At 47.1% G+C, this 25942-nt stretch overlaps 1 protein-coding gene across 1 annotated transcript in view; it reads left to right on the forward strand.

Annotated features, from left to right (window-relative positions):
• Window positions 1–3641: 3641 nt before the first annotated feature.
• Window positions 3642–25942, forward strand: part of LOC140065128 (heparan sulfate glucosamine 3-O-sulfotransferase 3A1-like) — a 90694-nt gene continuing 68393 nt past the window's right edge. Inside the window, exon 1 of the mRNA XM_072112653.1 lies at window positions 3642–4417. Coding sequence (XP_071968754.1) covers window positions 4092–4417 — 326 coding nt within the window. The 5' untranslated portion in view covers window positions 3642–4091. The remainder of the gene's footprint in view (window positions 4418–25942) is intronic.

Consider the following 25942-nt stretch of genomic DNA (forward strand, 5'->3'; position numbering starts at 1 on the left):
TGTGGTGTGTGTGGAGTAGAGGAGGGTCAGGGGTGCAGGCTGTGGTGTGTGTGGAGTAGAGGAGGGTCAGGGGTGCAGGTTGTGGTGTGTGTGGAGTAGAGGAGGGTCAGGGGTGCAGGTTGTGGTGTGTGTGGAGGGTCAGGGGTGCAGGTTGTGGTGTGTGTGGAGTAGAGGAGGGTCAGGGTTGCAGGTTGTGGTGTGGTTGGAGTAGAGGAGGGTCAGGGGTGCAGGTTGTGGTGTGTGTGGAGTAGAGGAGGGTCAGGGGTGCAGGTTGTGGTGTGTGTGGAGTAGAGGAGGGTCAGGGGTGCAGGTTGTGGTGTGTGTGGATTAGAGGAGGGTCAGGGGTGCAGGTTGTGGTGTGTGTGGATTAGAGGAGGGTCAGGGGTGCAGGTTGTGGTGTGTGTGGAGTAGAGGAGGGTCAGGGGTGCAGGTTGTGGTGTGTGTGGAGTAGAGGAGGGTCAGGGGTGCAGGTTGTGGTGTGTGTGGAGTAGAGGAGGGTCAGGGGTGCAGGTTGTGGTGTGTGTGGAGTAGAGGAGGGTCAGGGGTGCAGGTTGTGGTGTGTGTGGAGGGTCAGGGGTGCAGGTTGTGGTGTGTGTGGAGTAGAGGAGGGTCAGGGTTGCAGGTTGTGGTGTGGTTGGAGTAGAGGAGGGTCAGGGGTGCAGGTTGTGGTGTGTGTGGAGTAGAGGAGGGTCAGGGGTGCAGGTTGTGGTGTGTGTGGAGTAGAGGAGGGTCAGGGGTGCAGGTTGTGGTGTGTGTGGAGTAGAGGAGGGTCAGTGGTGCAGGTTGTGGTGTGTGTGGAGTAGAGGAGGGTCAGGGGTGCAGGTTGTGGGGTGTGTGGAGTAGTGGAGATTCAGGGGTGCAGGTTATGGTGTGTGTGGAGTAGAGGATGGTCAGGGGTGCAGGTTGTGGTGTGTGTGGAGTAGAGTAGGGTCAGGGGTGCAGGTTGTGGTGTGTGTGGAGTAGAGGAGGGTCAGGGGTGCAGGTTGTGGTGTGTGTGGAGTAGAGTAGGGTCAGGGGTGCAGGTTGTGGTGTGTGTGGAGTAGAGGAGGGTCAGGGGTGCAGGTTGTGGTGTGTGTGGAGTAGAGTAGGGTCAGGGGTGCAGGTTGTGGTGTGTGTGGAGTAGAGGAGGGTCAGGGGTGCAGGTTGTGGTGTGTGTGGAGTAGAGGAGGGTCAGGGGTGCAGGTTGTGGTGTGTGTGGAGTAGAGGAGGGTCAGGGGTGCAGGTTGTGGTGTGTGTAGAGTAGAGGAGGGTCAGGGGTGCAGGTTGTGGTGTGTGTGGAGTAGAGGAGGGTCAGGGGTGCAGGTTGTGGTGTGTGTGGAGTAGAGGAGGGTCAGGGGTGCAGGTTGTGGTGTGTGTGGAGGGTCAGGGGTGCAGGTTGTGGTGTGTGTGGAGTAGAGGAGGGTCAGGGTTGCAGGTTGTGGTGTGGTTGGAGTAGAGGAGGGTCAGGGGTGCAGGTTGTGGTGTGTGTGGAGTAGAGGAGGGTCAGGGGTGCAGGTTGTGGTGTGTGTGGAGTAGAGGAGGGTCAGGGGTGCAGGTTGTGGTGTGTGTGGAGTAGAGGAGGGTCAGGGGTGCAGGTTGTGGTGTGTGTGGAGGGTCAGGGGTGCAGGTTGTGGTGTGTGTGGAGTAGAGGAGGGTCAGGGTTGCAGGTTGTGGTGTGGTTGGAGTAGAGGAGGGTCAGGGGTGCAGGTTGTGGTGTGTGTGGAGTAGAGGAGGGTCAGGGGTGCAGGTTGTGGTGTGTGTGGAGTAGAGGAGGGTCAGGGGTGCAGGTTGTGGTGTGTGTGGAGTAGAGGAGGGTCAGGGGTGCAGGTTGTGGTGTGTGTGGAGTAGAGGAGGGTCAGGGGTGCAGGTTGTGGTGTGTGTGGAGTAGAGGAGGGTCAGGGGTGCAGGTTGTGGTGTGGTTGGAGTAGAGGAGGGTCAGGGGTGCAGGTTGTGGTGTGGTTGGAGTAGAGGAGGGTCAGGGGTGCAGGTTGTGGTGTGTGTGGAGTAGAGGAGGGTCAGGGGTGCAGGTTGTGGTGTGTGTGGAGTAGAGGAGGGTCAGGGGTGCAGGTTGTGGTGTGTGTGGAGTAGAGGAGGGTCAGGGGTGCAGGTTGTGGTGTGTGTGGAGGGTCAGGGGTGCAGGTTGTGGTGTGTGTGGAGTAGAGGAGGGTCAGGGTTGCAGGTTGTGGTGTGGTTGGAGTAGAGGAGGGTCAGGGGTGCAGGTTGTGGTGTGTGTGGAGTAGAGGAGGGTCAGGGGTGCAGGTTGTGGTGTGTGTGGAGTAGAGGAGGGTCAGGGGTGCAGGTTGTGGTGTGTGTGGAGTAGAGGAGGGTCAGGGGTGCAGGTTGTGGTGTGTGTGGAGTAGAGGAGGGTCAGGGGTGCAGGTTGTGGTGTGTGTGGAGTAGAGGAGGGTCAGGGGTGCAGGTTGTGGTGTGTGTGGAGTAGAGGAGGGTCAGGGGTGCAGGTTGTGGTGTGTGTGGAGTAGAGGAGGGTCAGGGGTGCAGGTTGTGGTGTGTGTGGAGGGTCAGGGGTGCAGGTTGTGGTGTGTGTGGAGTAGAGGAGGGTCAGGGTTGCAGGTTGTGGTGTGGTTGGAGTAGAGGAGGGTCAGGGGTGCAGGTTGTGGTGTGTGTGGAGTAGAGGAGGGTCAGGGGTGCAGGTTGTGGTGTGTGTGGAGTAGAGGAGGGTCAGGGGTGCAGGTTGTGGTATGTGTGTGGAGGAGGGTCAGGGGTGCAGGTTGTGGTGTGTGTGGAGTAGAGGATGGTCAGGGGTGCAGGTTGTGGTGTGTGTGGAGTAGAGGAGGGTCAGTGGTGCAGGTTGTGGTGTGTGTGGAGTAGAGGAGGGTCAGGGGTGCAGGTTGTGGGGTGTGTGGAGTAGTGGAGATTCAGGGGTGCAGGTTATGGTGTGTGTGGAGTAGAGGATGGTCAGGGGTGCAGGTTGTGGTGTGTGTGGAGTAGAGTAGGGTCAGGGGTGCAGGTTGTGGTGTGTGTGGAGTAGAGGAGGGTCAGGGGTGCAGGTTGTGGTGTGTGTGGAGTAGAGGAGGGTCAGGGGTGCAGGTTGTGGTGTGTGTGGAGTAGAGGAGGGTCAGGGGTGCAGGTTGTGGTGTGTGTGGAGTAGAGGAGGGTCAGGGGTGCAGGTTGTTCCTCTCTCCTCTATATATGAAGCCATAGTGGAGGGTGTGGCAGTATAGCCACGCCTCCCCTTCTCCTGATTGGCCTGTGCGCATTCCATTGGAACTTGTAGCGGCTTCCTATTGGTTATTGCTCGGTTCGTGATGTCATCGAGAAGTTTCTGTCCTCTGGTCCCCACGTGTAGCAGCAGTGACAGATAGAGGTGTGTGCAAGAGCTGGGGTGTCGGTACAGTGTAGCAGCAGTGACAGATAGAGGTGTGTGCAGGAGCTGGGGGTGCGGTACAGTGTAGTGATAGAGGTGTGTGAGGAGCTGTGGGTGCAGTACAGTGTGACAGCAGTGACAGAGGTGTGCAAGAGCTGGTGGTTCGGTACCGTGTAGCAGTAGTGACATATAGAGGTGTGTGCAAGAGCTGGGGTGTCAGTACAATGTAGCAGCAGTGACAGATAGAGGTGTGTGCAGGAGCTGGGGGTGCGGTACAGTGTAGTGATAGAGGTGTGTGCAGGAGCTGGGGGTGCGGTACAGTGTAGCAGCAGTGACAGCTAGAGGTGTGTGCAGGAGCTGGGGGGACGGTACAGTGTAGCAGCAGTGACATATAGAGGTGTGTGAGGAGCTGTGGGTGCAGTACAGTGTGACAGCAGTGACAGAGGTGTGCAAGAGCTGGTGGTTCGGTACCGTGTAGCAGTAATGACATATAGACGTGTGTGCAAGAGCTGGGGGTTCGGTACAGTGTGGCAGCTGTGACAGATAGAGGGTAGGAGCTGGGCGTTCGTCACAGTGTAGCAGCAGTGATAGAGGTATGTGCAGGAGCTAGGGGTTCGGCACAGTGTGGCAGTTCACCTTGTGTGATGATGATGACAGCAGCTGCCCCTGGAGGGACATGACAGCAGATGGATGGATGTACTGATGGGCTGCAGGTGCTGGGTGCCAGGAGGCGGCTCCGGGGGGCTCTGGGCCGCAGAGCTTGCACTCTGGAGCTGTGTGACATGGCATGGCACCCCCCCTGCCGGCCATCCTCTGGAGGCTGCTGCTGCTCTGCTCCCTGCTCATGTCCTTCTATGTATTCTACTGCCTGAGCCTGCCCGGACCCCCAGAGGAGACTGGAGACCCCCACCTGCACCTGCCCCAGGGGGGCATCACCCTCACTGCACTGGAGGAAGGGAGCAAGAAGTTACCCCAAGCCATCATCATCGGGGTGAAGAAAGGGGGCACCCGGGCGCTGCTGGAGTTCCTGAGGGTGCACCCTGACATCAGGGCTGTGGGCGCTGAACCCCACTTTTTTGATAGGAACTATGACAAGGGACTGGACTGGTACAGGTGAGTGATGAGGGGGGTAGGGGTGTACAATGGGGCATCCCGAACCTCTAGCGCCCCACAATGGCCAGAACTGGAAATCTAGATGGATGAGATAGAGAGAAAGAGAGTGAGATGTGAAAGATATATGATAGACATGAGATAGGTAGAAGATAGATAGATAGAGATATGAGATATATAGATATATAGATAAATATGAGATAGATAGGTAGATAGATAGAGATAGATAGATAGATAGATAGATAGATAGATAGATAGATAGGAGATAGATGGATATGAGATAGATAGATAGATAGATAGATAGATAGATAGATAGATAGGAGATAGATAGATAGATAGATAGATAGATAGATAGATAGATAGGAGATAGATAGATAGATAGATAGATATGAGATAGATATGAGATAGATAGATATGAGATAGATATGAGATAGATAGATAGATAGATAGATATGAGATAGATAGATAGATAGATAGGAGATAGATAGATATGAGATAGATAGATAGATAGATATGAGATAGATAGATATGAGATAGATAGATAGATAGATAGATATGAGATAGATAGATAGATATGAGATAGATATGAGATAGATAGATAGATATGAGATAGATAGATAGATAGATAGATAGATATGAGATAGATAGATAGATAGATAGATAGGAGATAGATAGATATGAGATAGATAGATAGATAGATATGAGATAGATAGATAGATATGAGATAGATATGAGATAGATAGATAGATATGAGATAGATAGATAGATAGATAGATAGATAGATAGATAGATAGATATGAGATAGATAGATAGATAGATAGATAGATAGATAGATAGATAGATAGATATGAGATAGATATGACATAGATAGATATGAGATAGATATGAGATAGATAGATATGACATAGATAGATATGAGATAGATATGAGATAGATAGATAGATAGATATGAGATAGATAGATAGATAGATAGATAGATAGATATGAGATAGATAGATAGATAGATAGATAGATAGATAGATAGATAGATAGATAGATAGGAGATAGATAGATAGATAGATATGAGATAGATAGGAGTTACATTTAGATAAGATTATAGATATGGAATAGTGGGGGACATTATTTATAATGGGAAAGTGCCAATTATAATAATAAATAATAATAAGTAAATAAAGTAGTAATAATATTATGAATAGTAATGGTAACATTGTTCCTGTATTCGGGGAGCAGTAAGCTGGTGTCACTGGGCAGGATGGACACAACTTGTTACAAATGATTTCAATCTCATTAATTAGTCATTTAAAGACTCTGGGAAAGCTGGGTGAAAGCTTATATTGCAATAAGTTGGTTGGTAAGCGGGGGAGGGGGGGGGGCAGTATTTTTACTTTTAGACTGGAATTTTTTAACCCCATTACAGTCCACAACTACCAGATTAAGCCCCCCCCTATCGTGAGCAGTACTGGGAGTCCTGCCCCCCCCTATTATCTCCAGTATTTTTGAGTAATAAATTAGGCAGCCACTCACTGAGCCTTCTGACTGTTTGAAGTGGAGGGGTGCACACCATTTTCCTAATCCTTCCCCCCATTTGGGGACATGGATGATAACTTTTTGTGATTGGCATACAACTTCTTATCCCTGCTGTATGCACCCCTGGTCCAGCAGCCATGCTTTTTCTCCTGGCTGTTTCTCTCACAGCTCTGAATGTGACTGGAGTATCAGAGATGATCTAATGGCAGATATAAGACTGCAGCTCTGAATGTGACTGGAGTATCAGAGATGATCTAATGGCAGATAGAAGACTGCAGCTCTGGATGTGACTGGGGTATCAGAGATTATCTAACGGCAGATATAAGACTGCAGCTCTGGATCTGAATAGGGTATCATAGATGATTTAACGGCAGATATAAGAGTGCAGCTCTGGATGTGACTGGAGTATCAGAGATGATCTAATTGCGGACATAAGACTGCAGCTCTGGATGTGACTGGGGTATTAGAGATGATCTAACGGCAGATATAAGACTGCAGCTCCAGATGTGACTGGAGTATCAGAGATGATCTAATAGCAGATATAAGACTGCAGCTCTGGATGTGACTGGGGTATCAGAGATGATCTAACGGCAGATATAAGACTGCAGCTCCAGATGTGACTGGAGTATCAGAGATGATCTAATGGCAGACATAAGACTGCAGCTCTGGATGTGACTGGAGTATCAGAGATGATCTAATGGCAGACATAAGACTGCAGCTCTGGTTGTGACTTGGGTACCAGAGATGATCTAACGGCAGATATAAGACTGCAGCTCCAGATGTGAATGGAGTATCAGAGATGATCTAATAGCAGATATAAGACTGCAACTCTGGATACATACACTCACGCGTACACATATACACTCACATACACACATTCAGCTTTATATATTATAAGATCTGATGGATGTGGCAGTTTTCTGGCGCCTGAGATGTTGGGGCACATTTTTGGTCTCCGGTCCTTTGGATATCCCGGGAGAGCTGGTGAGTGCGCTCAGAATGCACTAAGATTTTTGGATTGGAGAGGTGCAAAATTAGGACAAGAAGTAACATTAAAAGTTTTAGGCAAAAACAAAAAAAAAATTTCCCATCAAAGTCGAACCAAAACCTGAAAGTTGGGGGGTCCTGATGTCCCTGTAGATGAGCCCTTGTGGGGTCTATGTGTCCGTCTTTCCCCGATGCTGAGGAGGAATCCTGGTATTATCCCCAGAGACTCGCCCTACGCCCGTCCCTCTATAACATAGTGTAATAACCAGGAGGTTTCCCGGGACGTGGTTGCAGCGCCGTCACCTCCTCCTCCGCCGACTCCTTTCTTCCGTTTTATTTTTCCAGCTGATTGACCGAAAACAAGAAATTCCATTCTGGGGAATCTTGGAAGCTCCTTGTTGTCATTGTGCGGGATTATTTTTACTAGCAGTCGGTGCGGAGGTGATGTGTATCTGACAGATCCCTACTGTTACCTGTTTCCTGTGATGAGGATGACGGATTAATGAGCGTATACTTCCATATATAGAGATAATTATATTCATTCTCACAGGGAGGGGGGGGGGTCACATGGTTCTTATTGTCTGCACTTTGCAGGAGGAATATGTCTTTCTTTCACCGCAGTTCTCTTAGTTTCCGGGTCGTGAGATTGATCAATGTGATTTCTGGACAGGACAGGGACACGCTGACACTTGGGGACAGGACAGGGACACGCTGACACTTGGTGACAGGACAGGGACACGCTGACACTTGGGGGGACAGGACAGGGACACGCTGACACTTGGGGGGACAGGACAGGGACACGCTGACACTTGGGGGGACAGGACGGGAACACGCTGACGCTTGAGGGGACAGGGACACGCTGACACTTGGGGGGACAGGACAGGGACACGCTGACACTTGGGGGACAGGACAGGGACACGCTGACACTTGGGGGACAGGACAGGGACACGCTGACACTTGGGGGGGACAGGACAGGGACACGCTGACACTTGGGGGGACAGGACAGGGACACGCTGACACTTGGGGGACAGGACAGGGACACGCTGACACTTGGGGGACAGGACAGGGACACGCTGACACTTGGGGGGACAGGACAGGGACACGCTGACACTTGGGGGGGGGACAGGACAGGGACACGCTGACACTTGGGGGGACAGGACAGGGACACGCTGACACTTGGGGGGACAGGACAGGGACACGCTGACACTTGGGGAACAGGACAGGGACACGCTGACACTTGGGGGACAGGACAGGGACACGCTGACACTTGGGGGACAGGACAGGGACACACTGACACTTGGGGGACAGGACAGGGACACGCTGACACTTGGGGGACAGGACAGGGACACGCTGACACTTGGGGGACAGGACAGGGACACGCTGACACTTGGGGGACAGGACAGGGACACGCTGACACTTGGGGGACAGGACAGGGACACGCTGACACTTGGGGGGGACAGGACAGGGACACGCTGACACTTGGGGGACAGGACAGGGACACGCTGACACTTGGGGGGGACAGGACAGGGACACGCTGACACTTGGGGGGACAGGACAGGGACACGCTGACACTTGGGGGGACAGGACAGGGACACGCTGACACTTGGGGGGACAGGACAGGGACACGCTGACACTTGGGGGGACAGGACAGGGGCACGCTGACACTTGGGGGGACAGGACAGGGACACGCTGACACTTGGGGGACAGGACAGGGACACGCCGACACTTGGACAGGACAGGGACACACCGACACTTGGACAGGACAGGGACACGCTGACACTTGGGGGACAGGACAGGGACACGCTGACACTTGGGGGACAGGACAGGGACACGCTGACTCTTGGGGGACAGGACAGGGACACGCTGACACTTGGGGGACAGGACAGGGGCACACTGACACTTGGGGGGACAGGACAGGGACACGCTGACACTTGGGGGACAGGACAGGGACACGCTGACACTTGGGGGACAGGACAGGGACACGCTGACACTTGGGGGACAGGACAGGGACACGCTGACCCTTTTTTCCATCTAGTCCTTCATTTTGATGGATCTTTGTGGTCAACCCAAATACTAATGTAACTGTAGAACTTCATCCATTCTCCTCGGAAACAATACGACTCATGGGCTCTTTGAAGACAACTTCCATTTCTATGTTTGAGCGTTTTGTTTGTGGCAACTCTTCCTGTTGGCCTCTAGTGTCCAAGATGTCTACACGACTACAGAATATCACACCCAGTGTGACATGGACACTAGTGAAAGGTCGGGGGCCTGTTGTCAGCTCCCAAGCCTCATCTACATTCCTTGTAGCAGCTGTGTCCGGCTGTGCGTCTGACTCCCACCAGCCTTTCCCACCATAACGTGGCCGGTTACACTTCACAGAGGGTATGAGAGGAAACATGAGAGCTTGTGGAGATGCCAGATCTTGTCGCTTCTGCATGCTCAGATGTTCTACAAAAATCCACCATGGAACCAAAGCTCCATCCACGTCATGGAAGCTTTTCAGATTCCCACTGGCCTAGCGGTGCCCTATGTACTATGGAATAGTTAGCACCTTCTGTCTATTGTAGCAGGGCAGGAATGGAATATCTAGCGGGTATCGGGTTCTCCCGAAACGTGTGTTTCAGTCTTGGCTGACCGAGGCCACATTTTAATCCCGTTTTGATTGTTTGCAGGTGGATTATCCGCCAGTCAGTCACCTGTGTGCAATCATTACTGCGCTTACCATTGACAAGGATATAGGATGGAAATATCAAGCAGATATTCTCCTAGTGGCCCCAACATAAACAAAAGGGCGACGTACAGCGCCGAATATCTTCCAAAAAAATCTCCTGTGACCTTCATTTTCAGCAGAAGCTTCAATCGTTTGTCTCGTGTTGTGGAGTTGTCCTCTCAGTCCCTAGAACAGCGATGGCGAACCTTTTAGGCACCCAGTGCCCAAACTACAACCAAAACCCATGTATTTTTCGCCAATGCGACACAGGTTTAAATTGTATAGGCACCTTAGGACACCAATACAGTAGAAAGGAGAAGTTTGGATTATCATTGTAGCTTCCTTCTGGGGTCCTGGGCTGCCTGGGACTGCAAGAGGCCTTGAGTCCTGTCTGGCTAACCCTGCCCTGGGGTGATGGCAATGGTGCCCATATAGAGGTCTCTGAGTGCCACCTCTGGCACCCGTGCCATAGGTTCGCCACCACTGCCCTAGAACATTCCTTTGAAGGAACTTAAGGTGGACTGACCTACCAATGTACGATAGGATTCTCTGTGCAGGCTCCAACCCAAGCAAGGATCACAGAGGTCCAGAAGGATTATTCTTCAGAGTTCATTATTTAATCTGGTTGACCCGAGGCACCTCAGTCTCACACTCTCCTAAAACCTAATCGCACGATATCAAAAGCTTCCTGATAACATCCACAAGAGAAGGAGGTCCTCAAAGCCACCAGATCTGATGCTCGTAGAATGACTTGCACAACCTGAACCTGCTATATTGCCACATCGCAACAATTAGCATTTTAGAGGTTTTCATTGTCAGAAATGGTCGGATTCTGGAGATGATTCTGGAGATGCAAGCGGCCGAGTAAGAGATCGTATATACGGTGAAAAGGAGAGGCCAAAGTCCGGCACAACCCCAAGACAGCAGCCCCAGGGCTATAGTGATCCCACAGACCGAGATGGAGAGGTCAGGGTCCGGCACAACCCCAAGACAGCAGCCCCAGGGCAATAGTGATCCCACAGACCGAGATGGAGTGGTCAGAGTCCGGCACAACCCCAAGACAGCAGCCCCAGGGCTATAGTGATCCCACAGACCGAGATGGAGTGGTCAGAGTCCGGCACAACCCCAAGACAGCAGCCCCAGGGCTATAGTGATCCCACAGACCGAGATGGAGAGGTCAGGGTCCGGCACAACCCCAAGACAGCAGCCCCAGGGCAATAGTGATCCCACAGAGCGAGATGGAGAGGTCAGAGTCCGGCACAACCCCAAGACAGCAGCCCCAGGGCAATAGTGATCCCACAGACTGAGATGGAGAGGTCAGAGTCCGGCACAATCCCAAGACGACGGCCCCAGGGCTATAGAGATCCCACAGACCGAGATGGAGAGGTCAGAGTCCGGCACAACCCCAAGACGATGGCCCCAGGGCAATAGTGATCCCACAGACCGAGATGGAGAGGTCAGAGTCCGGCACAACCCCAAGACAGCAGCCCCAGGGCTATAGTGATCCCACAGAGCGAGATGGAGTGGTCAGAGTCCGGCACAACCCCAAGACAGCAGCCCCAGGGCTATAGTGATCCCACAGAGCGAGATGGAGTGGTCAGAGTCCGGCACAACCCCAAGACAGCAGCCCCAGGGCTATAGAGATCCCACAGACCGAGATGGAGAGGTCAAGGTTGGGTCAGTTAGTAGATGGTGGAAAGACAATAAGATCAGTCTTAGTCTTAGGACATGATGTTAGAGACGGCAGAGAGACAGTCACTAGTGGAGTAAGGCAGGGGAGATGTTATGTGCAGAAGAATATAGCTGGGGGTCATCAGCATAGAGATGATACTGGAAACCAAATCTGCTGATGGTTTGTCCAATGGGGGCAGTATAGAGGGAGAAGAGAAGAGGACATGATGTTAGAGACAGCAGAGAGACAGTCACTAGTGTTCTGGAGTAAGGCAGGGGTGGTGTTATGTGCAGAAGTATATAGCTGGGGGTCATCAGCATAGAGATGATACTTCGAAACCAAATCTGCCGATGGTCTGCCGAGGGGCAGTATAGAGGGAAAAAAGCCCCGAGGAACCCCTTTGTGGTCTTCACAGCCTTAAACCCTACGGACCAGTTCTGTGTTCTTGTCACAGATGGAAAGGACATCTCCATACGGTTGCAAGGCATGTAAATAACTTATTACTTTAGTTTTGGAAAGTCAAAGTCTCAGCTGGATTGTCCTCCTATCCGTTGCTGGTTTTGCATGTAGCCCAAGTTTCTATTGGATCTCTAGGTGATTGAGGAAGTGAGATGGATATGAGTGATGGAACGGTAAAGGATATTGTGCCAATATTTCAGATATCTTTGCTTTATAGCTGCAATTTGTTCAAATCCGGAAGCTGTGACTGGAAAAGTCAGTCGAGGTCAAGTCATTGAAACGGATGAATGAATGAGATATGTTCTGCAGTAACCTGGTCTGAACACTACACAGGGAATGGCGCCATCTGCTTCCTGTTCTAGTCTCTTCTAAAAATGGCTCATCTCTGGGGGTGCTGGGTATCACCAATGTGATACTGAGGACCTATTCTATGTATGGGGTGTTAGTAATTTGGCCTGGAAACCACTCTGAGCATCAAACCTAGTGACAGCTGGAAGAAAAGATTTATAAGAAAGTAAAGAGACAGGGGGTCATTTACTAAGGGCCCAATTCGCGTTGTGCTGACGGGTTATCCGAAAATTTCCGATTTATGTCGATTTTCCCTGAATTGCCCCGGGATTTTGGCACACGTGATCGGATTGTGGCGCAACGGCGCCGGTATGCACGCGGCGGAAATCGGGAGGGGGGGGCGGATTCCGGAAAAACTGCCGTATTTAAAAAAGATAGTGTCGCTTGACACGCGCTTACCTGCATCCGGCCTGGCCTGGTGAAGTTCAGTGCACTCAGATGAACTTCAGCGCAGCAGTGACACCTGGTGGACATCAGAGGAACTACCTTAGTGAATCGCCGGAAGACCCGAATCCTCCACACGGAACACGCAGCTGGATCGCGAAAGGACCGGGTAAGTAAATCTTAAGAAGTCAAACTATATGGACATCTTTGTAGGGTGACACTAGAGAACTTGTTGCATTATTGCTCAGGCACCTTCTCATGAGAGTAGGTGCCTTAAATAACGGTGTATCCTGTAAGATTGACTTCCTGCAGGTCCAGGGGGGCAATGATGTTGTTGTGTTTGTCGTGATATTACGTGAAACCAGTTTCTAAAGAAATTTGAGTTCCTAACCAAACTCCGACTAAGGCAATGGTGGACACATCTGTATCGGACGCGCTCTCTTGGTTAGGAAGTAAATTAAAGTGTCTATCTGGATGCTGACGGCAGCGATGGAGGAGTCTCCGCTCCATAATATGGTTGTCCTTCCAAGTCATCAGCGTGTACAACGTCTTCCCCGCTTGGCTGCCTCGTCTCTGAGAACATCCTCCATTGTCTTGGCCGTGGTAATGAAGTCTGGCACAGGAGGATACATCTTAGTGTTGTGATCTGTGTAAATATAACAAGTCCCCGAATAAAACCAATGTGTGTCTGTTGCATCAAGATTGAGGCAGTTGATGACATCTGGATCCTGCCCAAGTGCAGTGCAGATGGTGCGTGCACCACCAGGAAGTAGAGCGAAGAAATATTAACTACAGCTCGGAATAAAATGAACATAACAAAGAGGTCAATCTCCCGGAGGAAATAGGAATTGGACAACGTTCCGTCTGTCAGTCACACTGCACCGCTCCGATAACATGGACGCCACGAGAATGCAGGATTTCCAGGGAACGAGAAGGATCCTCATCCAGGTGTGAGGCTGCCTGATGCCGAGGATAGATGTAGTATATTTTCTCTAAAGAGAATTACATACTTCTTGTATAAATATAGAATCCTCAGCAATGGTGGCTGTAACATAGTATATAACATAAGAATATAACTACTATAATACTGCCCCCTATGTACAAGAATATAACTACTATAATACTGCCCCCTATGTACAGGAATATAACTACTATAATACTGCCCCCTATGTACAAGAATATAACTACTATAATACTGCCCCCTATGTACAGGAATATAACTACTATAATACTGTCCCCTATGTACAGGAATATAACTACTATAATACTGCCTCCTATGTACAAGAATATAACTACTATAATACTGCCCCCTATGTACAAGAATATAACTACTATAATACTGCCCCCTATGTACAAGAATATAACTACTATAATACTGCCCCCTATGTACAAGAATATAACTACTATAATACTGCCCCCTATGTACAAGAATATAACTACTATAATACTGCCCCCTATGTACAAGAATATAACTACTATAATACTGTCCCCTATGTACAAGAATATAACTACTATAATACTGCCTCCTATGTACAAGAGTATAACTACTATAATACTGCCCCCTATGTACAAGAATATAACTACTATAATACTGCCCCCTATGTACAGGAATATAACTACTATAATACTGTCCCCTATGTACAGGAATAAAACTACTATAATACTGCCCCCTATGTACAAGAATATAACTACTATAATACTGCCCCCTATGTACAGGAATATAACTACTATAATACTGCCCCCTATGTACAAGAATATAACTACTATAATACTGCCCCCTATGTACAAGAATATAACTACTATAATACTGCCCCCTATGTACAGGAATATAACTACTATAATACTGCCCCCTATGTACAAGAATATAACTACTATAATACTGCCCCCTATGTACAGGGATATAACTACTATAATACTGCCCCCTATGTACAAGAATATAACTACTATAATACTGCCCCCTATGTACAGGGATATAACTACTATAATACTGCCCCCTATGTACAGGAATATAACTACTATAATACTGCCTCCTATGTACATGAATATAACTACTATAATACTGCCCCCTATGTACAAGAATATAACTACTATAATACTGCCCCCTATGTACAGGAATATAACTACTATAATACTGCCCCCTATGTACAGGAATATAACTACTATAATACTGCCCCCTATGTACAAGAATATAACTACTATAATACTGCCCCCTATGTACAAGAATATAACTACTATAATACTGCCCCCTATGTACAAGAATATAACTACTATAATACTGCCCCCTATGTACAAGAATATAACTACTATAATAATGCCCCCTATGTACAAGAATATAACTACTATAATACTGCCCCCTATGTACAAGAATATAACTGCTATAATACTGCCCTCTATGTACAAGAATATAACTACTATAATACTGCCCCCTATGTACAAGAATATAACTACTATAATACTGCCCCCTATGTACAAGAATATAACTACTATAATACTGCCCCCTATGTACAAGAATATAACTACTATAATACCTCCCCCTATGTACAAGAATATAACTACTATAATACTGCCCCCTATGTATAGGAATATAACTACTATAATACTGTCCCCTATGTACAGGAATATAACTACTATAATACTGCCCTCTATGTACAAGAATATAACTACTATAATACTGTCTCCTATGTGCTAGAATATAACTACTATAATACTGCCCCCATGTACAAGAATATAACTACTATAATACTGCTCCTATGTACAAGAATATAACTACTATAATACTGCCCCCTATGTACAGGAATATAACTACTATAATACTGCCCCCTATGTACAAGAATATAACTGCTATAATACTGCCCCTATGTACAAGAATATAACTACTATAATACTGCCCCTATGTACAAGAATATTACTGCTATAATACTGCCCCTTTGTACAAGAATATAACTACTATAATACTGCCCCCTATGTACAAGAATATAACTACTGTAATACTGCCCCCTATGTACAAGAATATAACTACTATAATACTGCCCCCTATGTACAGGAATATAACTACTATAATACTGCCCTCTATGTACAAGAATATAACTACTATAATACTGTCCCCTATGTGCTAGAATATAACTACTATAATACTGCCCCCTATGTACAAGAATATAACTACTATAATACTGTCCCCTATGTGCTAGAATATAACTACTATAATACTGCCCCCTATGTACAAGAATATAACTACTATAATACTGCCCCCTTGCTGAGAGGTTGTGTGCAGTGTGAGCTCCTGAGGTCTCCTCATGTCTGGAGCTAGCCCAGGGCGGGGCCACCCTGGGTGGGGAACTTCCCCATGCAAGGCCCAGGCTCCAAGGCCTTCTCTGGGAAATAACTCCCAGACACCAAAACTAATGGATGAGAATCCTAAAATCTCCGGTACAGTAAGTCATGTCAGCGGCTGCAGTTCTGCCAGAAGCAGTGAAGTAAAGAATGAAGATGTTGTGAAGAAAGAAGCAGCAGTAAGTTCCAGTTTGGTGAAGTCACCTACCGGTGTGAATGTGCAGCAGAAGCCAGTGAGTGGGAACACAATGTCGGGTCATCCAGGACAGAGGAGCGAGCAGGTTGTGCAGGAGCAGAGGAAGCCTCCAGCCCCGGCCTCAGCTGTGCCGTGTACACCTCCATCAGCCAGGCAGAGGAAGCCTCCAGCCCCAGCCTCACCTGTGCCGTGTACACCTCCATCATCCAGGCAGAGGAGGACATCTCTGGAGAAGCAGACCTTGCTGGAGAACCTGCAGCAGCCTGTACTGATCCGATCTGAGCGCACACGGTATGGGAGTGGAGGCAGCAAGGCCGAGACCAAACTAGCAGGGAGGCCTCAGGCTGCCACAAGTGCTGCTACTGGACAATGTCATCCCCCAGCAGTAAGAGCCGCAGCGCGTCAGAACCCAACAGTGGCGCAGAGACCCGGACCCAACAGAGTGCCATCACCTACCACCTGTAAGAAACCTGCAGCAACTCCATGTGCAGCGGCTGAGCGTGCACCTGCAGCAACTCCCTATGCAGCGGCTGAGCGTGCACCTGAGCTCCTCCTGGCTGATCAGATCCCAGCACTGGTAAAGAGACTGGGAAACCTGAAGGAACAAAAACTGCTGCTACAAAAAAACATTGACTGTGCCTACAAGCTCAAGGCAGCAAACCCGGAGAGACATGAGCTGTTAGACAAGAAGCTCAACACCCTGGCCAAGCAGCTCGCAGACAATGTCGCCCAGACTGAGGCTGTCCTGGAGCAGATGGGTCCCCTGGCAGAGACCTACAGGAACCAGGAGCGCTTCCAGGCCCAGAGACATCATAGAGGAACATCTAATCCGGCAACTGAGACCAAGGGGAAACCTATACTCCAGCCTGCGACTTTCCCATACCAGCAAGGGGATCTCTACAAGAAAGATAAAGCCATGGATCAGCAACAACCCACAGCAGAGGCACCACAAGTCCCAGCAGCCTGTAATCTGCAGAAGGATCACAGCCGTCCCTCTGATGTTACCAGAGCAGAGCAAACACCACATGTCCCAGCATTCAGCGTGCAACGTGGACATCTGCCTGATGCTAGTGGTGGAGAACAAGCACCACAAGTCCCAGGTGACGGCTCACTGCAGCAGGACTGTGCACCTGATCCTGAAGGTAACACTGTGGCATTTGAGCAGGATCATCAGGACTCTGCTGGGACTGATTGTACTGACATTGATGGGACTTCAGTGCCTGATACTGCTCATACATCAGTGCCTAATGCTGTTTCTAATATCTGTGACACTGCTGCCCCCAATGTTGGTGATAATGCTGATGCATCTGTATCTCCTCCTGATAATACCATTGTGTGTGATAATGTTCCAGCAGGGGAAGCGCAGTCTGTGTGGGATGTTGCCATAGAGCAGGCAGAGCAGTGTATGGAGGCTGATGGTGGGGAGGGGGTAGTACAGTCTGATGCTCAGGACTTCCCCCCTCTAGTTGCTGAGGTATCAGACCCTCAGAGTGCAGGAGCCCAGCAGCCCCCGCAGCGCCCCCAGACACAGCAGGGTACTGGCCCTCACCAGTCTTCTTCTGGCAACGCCTGGAGCCGGGGTGCACCATCTTTTTCATCCGGCTCTCATTACACCGGTCAGGCATTTAAGAGGAGGAATGTGGTGAGATTTAGGCACAAAGGGGCCAAGGAGGACCTACCTGACAGGCGGTTTGTGGTCAGGTCGCTATTGTGTGAACAAATGGGTTTCTCGCCAAGTGACATTTTGGCAGTAATTAACCTCCCCGACCGCCAGGGATATGATGTGAGCTTTAAGCTGATGGGCAACCTGGACCGCTTTTGGGCCATCTTCCCCAGGTTTAGAGATGCAGAGGGGTGGAATAATTTCAGCTTCATCCCCATCTCCAAACTTGGTACAGTCACTGTCACAGTCATCTTCTGGAATGAGTCTGTTCCCCAGCAGGATATTGTCATCTGGCTCAAGAGGCACTGTGACCTCATGTCAGAGCTCACCAAGACCCGGGATGAGGACGGGATCTGGACAGGAGGGTGGAAGGTCCTGGTGAAATTAAGACAATATAACAACATAACCCAGCATCTGCCCAACTCCTTCTTCATTGGCCGGGAGAAGGGGGTATGTTTCTATCCAGGTCAGCCCCGTAGATGCTTCAAATGCGGTAGAGTCGGTCACATCGCCAGTAATTGCTCCGTGGTCAAGTGCAGCCTGTGTGGGGATATCGGCCATGTGAGTGCGGACTGCCAAAACATCAGGTGTAACCTGTGCGGTGAGATCGGGCATGCCCACAGGGATTGAAGACCTATTGGCAGGGGCAGATGACCTGGGGGAGGAGGAGGCATTGTTATTAGGGTCAGATCAGGCTACGCCAGAACCTCAGCAGGTCCTAGAGTCAAGTGATGCTGTACCAACACCAGAGCAGCCTCAGACCCAAACCACAGAGGGAGATATGGAAGTTGTCCAGCAGGTTGCACCACCCTCAGTGCTCATTCCCTCTCCAGCCACAACATCTGCTAATAAGAGGAGGAAAAAAGATAGGTCCACCAGGAAGCCTGAGGGTGAGTGGACCACAGTTCACAAGTCATCTAAGATCAGAGTGGACAGTGGAACAGACATGACCATGACAGTCAATAGATTCAGTGTCCTCTCAGAGTCAGACGCAGAGGAGGAGCTAGAGAAGGAACTGCAGAGGATGGTGGCAGAGTATGATGAGGATCCCGATGGTGACCCCCCCTCAAAACGGAGACCCCATAGGGTGGGACCAGAGTCTGAATCAGACATGGAGACGGGTGGTGAAGAGGAGGGATCTGATCCAGATTTATGATGATGGGGACACTCTCTCTGCTTCTTGTTATAGCTCTAATGGCGAACTTTAATCTGAAAATAATATCTAGCAATGTCAACAGCATTAGGGCAAGAAGGACAAGACATGCGGTGTATGAACATCTACATTATCTCGATGCCGATGTCTTTTTCCTACAGGAGACTCATCTTAATAGTCTTAGTTTGTTAAAAGAAGCAGAGAGAGAATGGCGCTCCGGGCCGTCCATCTGGTCACTGTCTGTGGAGCCGTGTGCCGGGGTCTCCATACTGTTTAATACCCACGATGTCACCATTCACAGACTAACCGAGGTGTCGATGGGAAGATGTTTGGTGCTGGAGGTTACTATCCGAGGTAGAAGGCTCCGGCTTATCAATATCTATGGTCCACAGACAGTGACTGACAGAGTCAATCTATTTAATGACGTGAAGCCCTATTTATTTACATCTCTCCCAGTCATCATGGCGGGTGATTTCAACGCCACTAGGACAGTGAGTGACAGACCCACTGGTAGGCCTCTTGCTAGGGACTCTAAGGTCTTAAATGATATTATAGCACAGTCAGGTTTGTCTGATGTCTTTGTGCAGGGTGGTAGGAAACCCAAATTTACCTACTCCTGTGCTGGGAGGCATAGCAGAATAGACCTAGCGCTGGTGACTCCCTCGGAGGTCATTGGGGATAGAAGTGAGAAGTCTGTCCCATACTCGGATCACCTGGCCCTATACTTCTACTTAGGTAATACAGAACGGCCAGATATAGGAAGAGGCTTGTGGAGACTAAATTCTACCCTATTAGAAGATGTGTTTGTCCAGGAGCAAGTCCACTCTCTTATACAGGGTGAATCGGAGAGAGTGTATTTCTATAATCATGTATCTGACTGGTGGGAGGACGTCAAGGAGGAGATCCGGTCCCTCTTGAAGAGACTGTCAGTGAAGAAGGGTAAGAGTAAGTACGGCCAGTATCTCAAGCTGCGGAAAGAATTGGAGTCACTCTATTCGGCGGGTGGGGATGACAAACAAAAGATTGACCGACTGAAATCTGAAATAAAGCAGTATCAGTACAGCCGCTACACGTCCCTGGTTGTGGAGCGTGACTATGGAAACTTAGTCACGCCAGATCCATATGAGAGTTGCCGGGAACGTGTGGCTAAGAAATCGATAACAGGTCTCACTGACTCCCAGGGAGTTTTGCAGGAATCTCGGGAGGGTATCCTGGGGGTGGTGAGATCCTACTATGCTGAGTTATTTCAGAAGAAGGTTTTGGATAAAGACAAAATGGCTCAATTCTTGGAGGCAACTCCGGGCCCTGACACTAGTGATTTGGACTTTTCTCCTTTGACAGCAGAAATAACAGAGGAGGAGATAAAAGAGGCCATTGATAAGTTACATCTGAAGAAGGCACCAGGTCCTGACGGTATTACAGCAGAATTATATAAGAAGTTTAGAGACCTCTTAGCCCCGATCCTTGTGGATGTGTTTACCAATTGTCTAAAAAATCACCTGATGCCTCCATCCATGAGAGTGTCCTCCCTTATTCTGCTGTCTAAAGGTAAGGAGCCTAGTGACATCAAGAACTGGAGGCCGATCGCCCTCTTGAATGTTGATAGGAAAATTCTGGCAAAAATCCTCTTCTCTAGATTAGTCTGTTTGTCCCCGGCACTGTTGGCAGGCTCTCAGTACGGCACAGTAAAAGGGCGGAACATCTCTGGAGCAGTCCTCTCGATTAGAGAGATGTTTGAGAGATGTAAAGCTCTGAGGTGTGGGAGATATGTTGTAGGTCTGGACCAGGCTAAAGCCTTTGACAGGGTTGATCACGATTATCTATGGGCCACTTTGTCAAAGTACGGTATTCCGGGACAATTTATAGATTGGCTGAGAACTTTGTATAGAGAGGCGAAGAGCTTTCCTCTGATCAATGGTTGGCAGGGGGACACTTTCGGGGTAGAGGCTGGGGTGCGACAAGGTTGTCCTCTGAGTCCACTGCTGTATGTGTTTGCTATCGACACGTTCCTGAGATCACTGCAGCGGTGTGATTTTCAGGGGGTGCCTGTCCCCCATTGCTTGCCTTTGAAGGTAGTCGCCTACGCGGATGATGTGACTGTGGTGATATCTGAACCTCGTGAGGTGGAGATGTTATCTGCAGCCATCAGAAGTTACTCAGAGGCCTCCGGGTCTCTGGTCAACCTTGAGAAGAGTCAAGCTTTCTGGACATTGGATACTGCTCCTGGCTTTGATCTGCCACAATTCGCCAAGGCCTCCACCCATATTAAGATCCTTGGGGTTAAATTCGGGAGGGAAGATAATGCCAAACTAAATTGGGAAGAGAAGTTGGATACCGGAAATGTAAAGGTTCAGCGATGGAAGAACTGGAGGCTGACCTATAGAGAAAGGGTTACTCTGCTGAAGACTTACCTGGTCCCTGTCTTCCTCTACGTCTCTGTCGTCTTTCCTTTGCCAGAATCTTTCTCCGCTAGGCTCTTTAGCCTGTTCTTCCAGCTTTTATGGGGGAACAGGTTGAACCCAGTAAAAAGAGGGATCACCTACCTGCAGAGGAGAGAGGGTGGGCTGGATATGTTAAATCCAAGGGTCTTCTTTGACTCCATGTTTCTGAAAGTTAATTTTGGAAGCCTGGACTCAAACAATGGTCTCCTGTGGGTAAGTAGTGTCAGGGACTGGATATTGCCTTTTGCAGAGTCTTGGGTGCGAGGCGGCAGTCTCAAGAGGGGCCGATGGACTCCTGGCTTCCTCCCCCAGTACCTGGTATATGGTCTGAAGTGTGTCAGGATGTGGAAGCTGGAGAAGTCCTACATTGTCAGTAACACCAGGAGAGACCTCTATACTAGGATATGTCGGGCTTTCTACCACTCCCCACTCGCTCTCAGAGACTGTGTGACCACCACCTTACAGAAGAGTCTCAGGTTCCTCAATGGGAAGCGACTTCCCCCCAAGTTGTTTGATATTTCTTGGTTGTCACTACACGGGAAGTTATTTGTGAGAGGGAACCTAAAGTTTGTGAGTGTGGCAGATAGGAAGTGTCCTCTGGGGTGTCAGCAGGAGGAGACGATGGAGCATTTCATCTCTGAGTGCTGGGGAGGGAGGAAGATCTGGAAGGAAGTATCTGACCTGCTGAACATCCCGAGGCTGCAATTCCTTCAGTACCCGGACATCATCTATGGCGTCCCATCTCCAGATGGTATTATAGATCCAGGAACAATGTATCTCATAATAACAGTGATAAAGTATTACCACTGGCATGCCAGAACCCGGGTGTCCCTACACAGAGAGGACTATAACTACATGGCTGTGGTATCCCAAATATTGTCTGAGCTAAGGTGGATAAAATCACTGGAAGTCAGGAAAGACCAGAGAAATAGGAAATTATGGAGGAATATATCTGGTGTTTAATTTCTATATTTATTGATTTAGTTTTCTTCTTTTTCCTTTCCAGCAGCAGCTATGGACTCTAAGTTACATTTACTCTGAGTTTATATTTGTTTGATTCATAATTGTGTATACAGAAGAATGTATTTATGATTTTGTTTAAATGTATTTTGTTGGTTTTTACAATAAAAATTGCCCCCATGTACAAGAATATAACTACTATAATACTGCCCCCTATGTACAGGAATATAACTACTATAATACTGCCCCCTATGTACAAGAATATAACTACTATAATACTGCCCCCTATGTACAAGAATATAACTATTATAATACTGCCCCCTATGTACAAGAATATAACTACTATAATACTGCCCCCTATGTACAAGAATATAACTACTATAATACTGCTCCTATGTACAAGAATATAACTACTATAATACTGCCTCCTATGTACAAGAATATAACTACTATAATACTGCCCCCTATGTACAGGAATATAACTACTATAATACTGCCTCCTATGTACAAGAATATAACTACTTTAATACTGCCCCCTATGTACAGGAATATAACTACTATAATACTGCCCCCTATGTACAAGAATATAACTACTATAATACTGCCCCCTATGTACAGGAATATAACTACTATAATACTGCTCCCTATGTACAAGAATATAACTACTATAATACTGCCCCCTATGTACAGGAATATAACTACTATAATACTGCCCCCTATGTACAAGAATATAACTACTATAATACTGCCCCCTATGTACAAGAATATAACTACTATAATACTGCCTCCTATGTACAGGAATATAACTACTATAATACTGCCCCCTATGTACAAGAATATAACTACTATAATACTGCCCCTATGTACAAGAATATAACTACTATAATACTGCCCCCAATGTACAGGAATATAACTACTATAACACTGCCCCCTATGTACAAGAATATAACTACTATAATGCTGCCCCCTATGTACAAGAATATAACTACTATAATACTGCCCCCTATGTACAGAATATAACTACTATAATACTGTCCTCTATGTACAGGAATATAACTACTATAATACTGCCCCCTATGTACAAGGATATAACTACTATAATACTGCCCCCTATGTACAAGAATATAACTACTATAATACTGCCCCCTATGTACAAGAATATAACTACTATAATACTGCCTCCTATGTATAGGAATATAACTACTATAATACTGCCCCCTATCTACAAGAATATAACTACTATAATACTGCCCCCTATGTACAAGAATATAACTACTATAATACTGCCCCCTATGTACAAGAATATAACTACTATAATACTGCCACCTATGTACAAGAATATAACTACTATAATACTGTCCTCTATGTACAGGAATATAACTACAATAATACTGCCCCCTATGTACAGGAATATAACTACTATAATACTGACCCCTGTGTACAAGAATATAACTACTATAATACTGCCCCCTATGTACAAGAATATAACTACTATAATACTGCCCCCTATGTACAAGAATATAACTACTATAATACTGCCCCCTATGTACAGGAATATAACTACTATAATACTGCCCCCTATGTACAGGAATATAACTACTATAATACTGCCCCCTATGTACAGGAATATAACTACTATAATACTGACCCCTGTGTACAAGAATATATCTACTATAATACTGCCCCCTATGTACAAGAATATAACTACTATAATACTGCCCCCTATGTACAAGAATATAACTACTATAATACTGCCCCCTATGTACAAGAATATAACTACTATAATACTGCCCCCTATGTACAGGAATATAACTACTATAATACTGCCCCCTATGTCCAAGAATATAACTACTATAATACTGCTCCCTATGTACAAGAATGTAACTACTATAATACTGCCCCCTATGTACAGGAATATAACTACTATAATACTGCCCCCTATGTACAAGATTATAACTACTATAATACTGCCCCCTATGTACAAGATTATAACTACTATAATACTGCCCCCTATGTACAAGAATATAACTACTATAATACTGCCTCCTATGTACAGGAATATAACTACTATAATACTGCCTCCTATGTACAGGAATATAACTACTATAATACTGCCCCCTATGTACAAGAATATAACTACTATAATACTGCCCCTATGTACAAGAATATAACTACTATAATACTGCCCCCAATGTACAGGAATATAACTACTATAACACTGCCCCCTATGTACAAGAATATAACTACTATAATGCTGCCCCCTATGTACAAGAATATAACTACTATAATACTGCCCCCTATGTACAGAATATAACTACTATAATACTGTCCTCTATGAACAGGAATATAACTACTATAATACTGCCCCCTATGTACAGGAATATAACTACTATAATACTGACCCCTGTGTACAAGAATATATCTACTATAATACTGCCCCCTATGTACAAGAATATAACTACTATAATACTGCCCCCTATGTACAAGAATATAACTACTATAATACTGCCCCCTATGTACAAGAATATAACTACTATAATACTGCCCCCTATGTACAGGAATATAACTACTATAATACTGCCCCCTATGTACAAGAATATAACTACTTTAATACTGCCCCCTATGTACAGGAATATAACTACTATAATACTGCCCCCTATGTACAAGAATATAACTACTATAATACTGCCCCCTATGTACAGGAATATAACTACTATAATACTGCCCCCTATGTACAAGAATATAACTACTATAATACTGCTCCCTATGTACAAGAATATAACTACTATAATACTGCCCCCTATGTACAGGAATATAACTACTATAATACTGCCCCCTATGTACAAGATTATAACTACTATAATACTGCCCCCTATGTACAAGAATATAACTACTATAATACTGCCTCCTATGTACAGGAATATAACTACTATAACACTGCCCCCTATGTACAAGAATATAACTACTATAATACTGCCCCCTATGTACAGAATATAACTACTATAATACTGTCCTCTATGTACAGGAATATAACTACTATAATACTGCCCCCTATGTACAAGGATATAACTACTATAATACTGCCCCCTATGTACAAGAATATAACTACTATAATACTGCCCCCTATGTACAAGAATATAACTACTATAATACTGTCCCCTATGTGCTAGAATATAACTACTATAATACTGCCCCCATGTACAAGAATATAACTACTATAATACTGCCCCCTATGTACAAGAATATAACTACTATAATACTGCCTCCTATGTACAGGAATATAACTACTATAATACTGCCTCCTATGTACAAGAATATAACTACTTTAATACTGCCCCCTATGTACAGGAATATAACTACTATAATACTGCCCCCTATGTACAAGAATATAACTACTATAATACTGCCCCCTATGTACAGGAATATAACTACTATAATACTGCTCCCTATGTACAAGAATATAACTACTATAATACTGCCCCCTATGTACAAGAATATAACTACTATAATACTGCCCCCTATGTACAAGAATATAACTACTATAATACTGCCCCCTATGTACAGGAATATAACTACTATAATACTGCTCCCTATGTACAAGAATATAACTACTATAATACTGCCCCCATGTACAAGAATATAACTACTATAATACTGCCCCCTATGTACAAGAATATAACTACTATAATACTGCT

This window comes from Engystomops pustulosus, chromosome 6, assembly GCF_040894005.1.
Source record: "Engystomops pustulosus chromosome 6, aEngPut4.maternal, whole genome shotgun sequence".
NCBI lineage: Eukaryota > Metazoa > Chordata > Amphibia > Anura > Leptodactylidae > Engystomops > Engystomops pustulosus.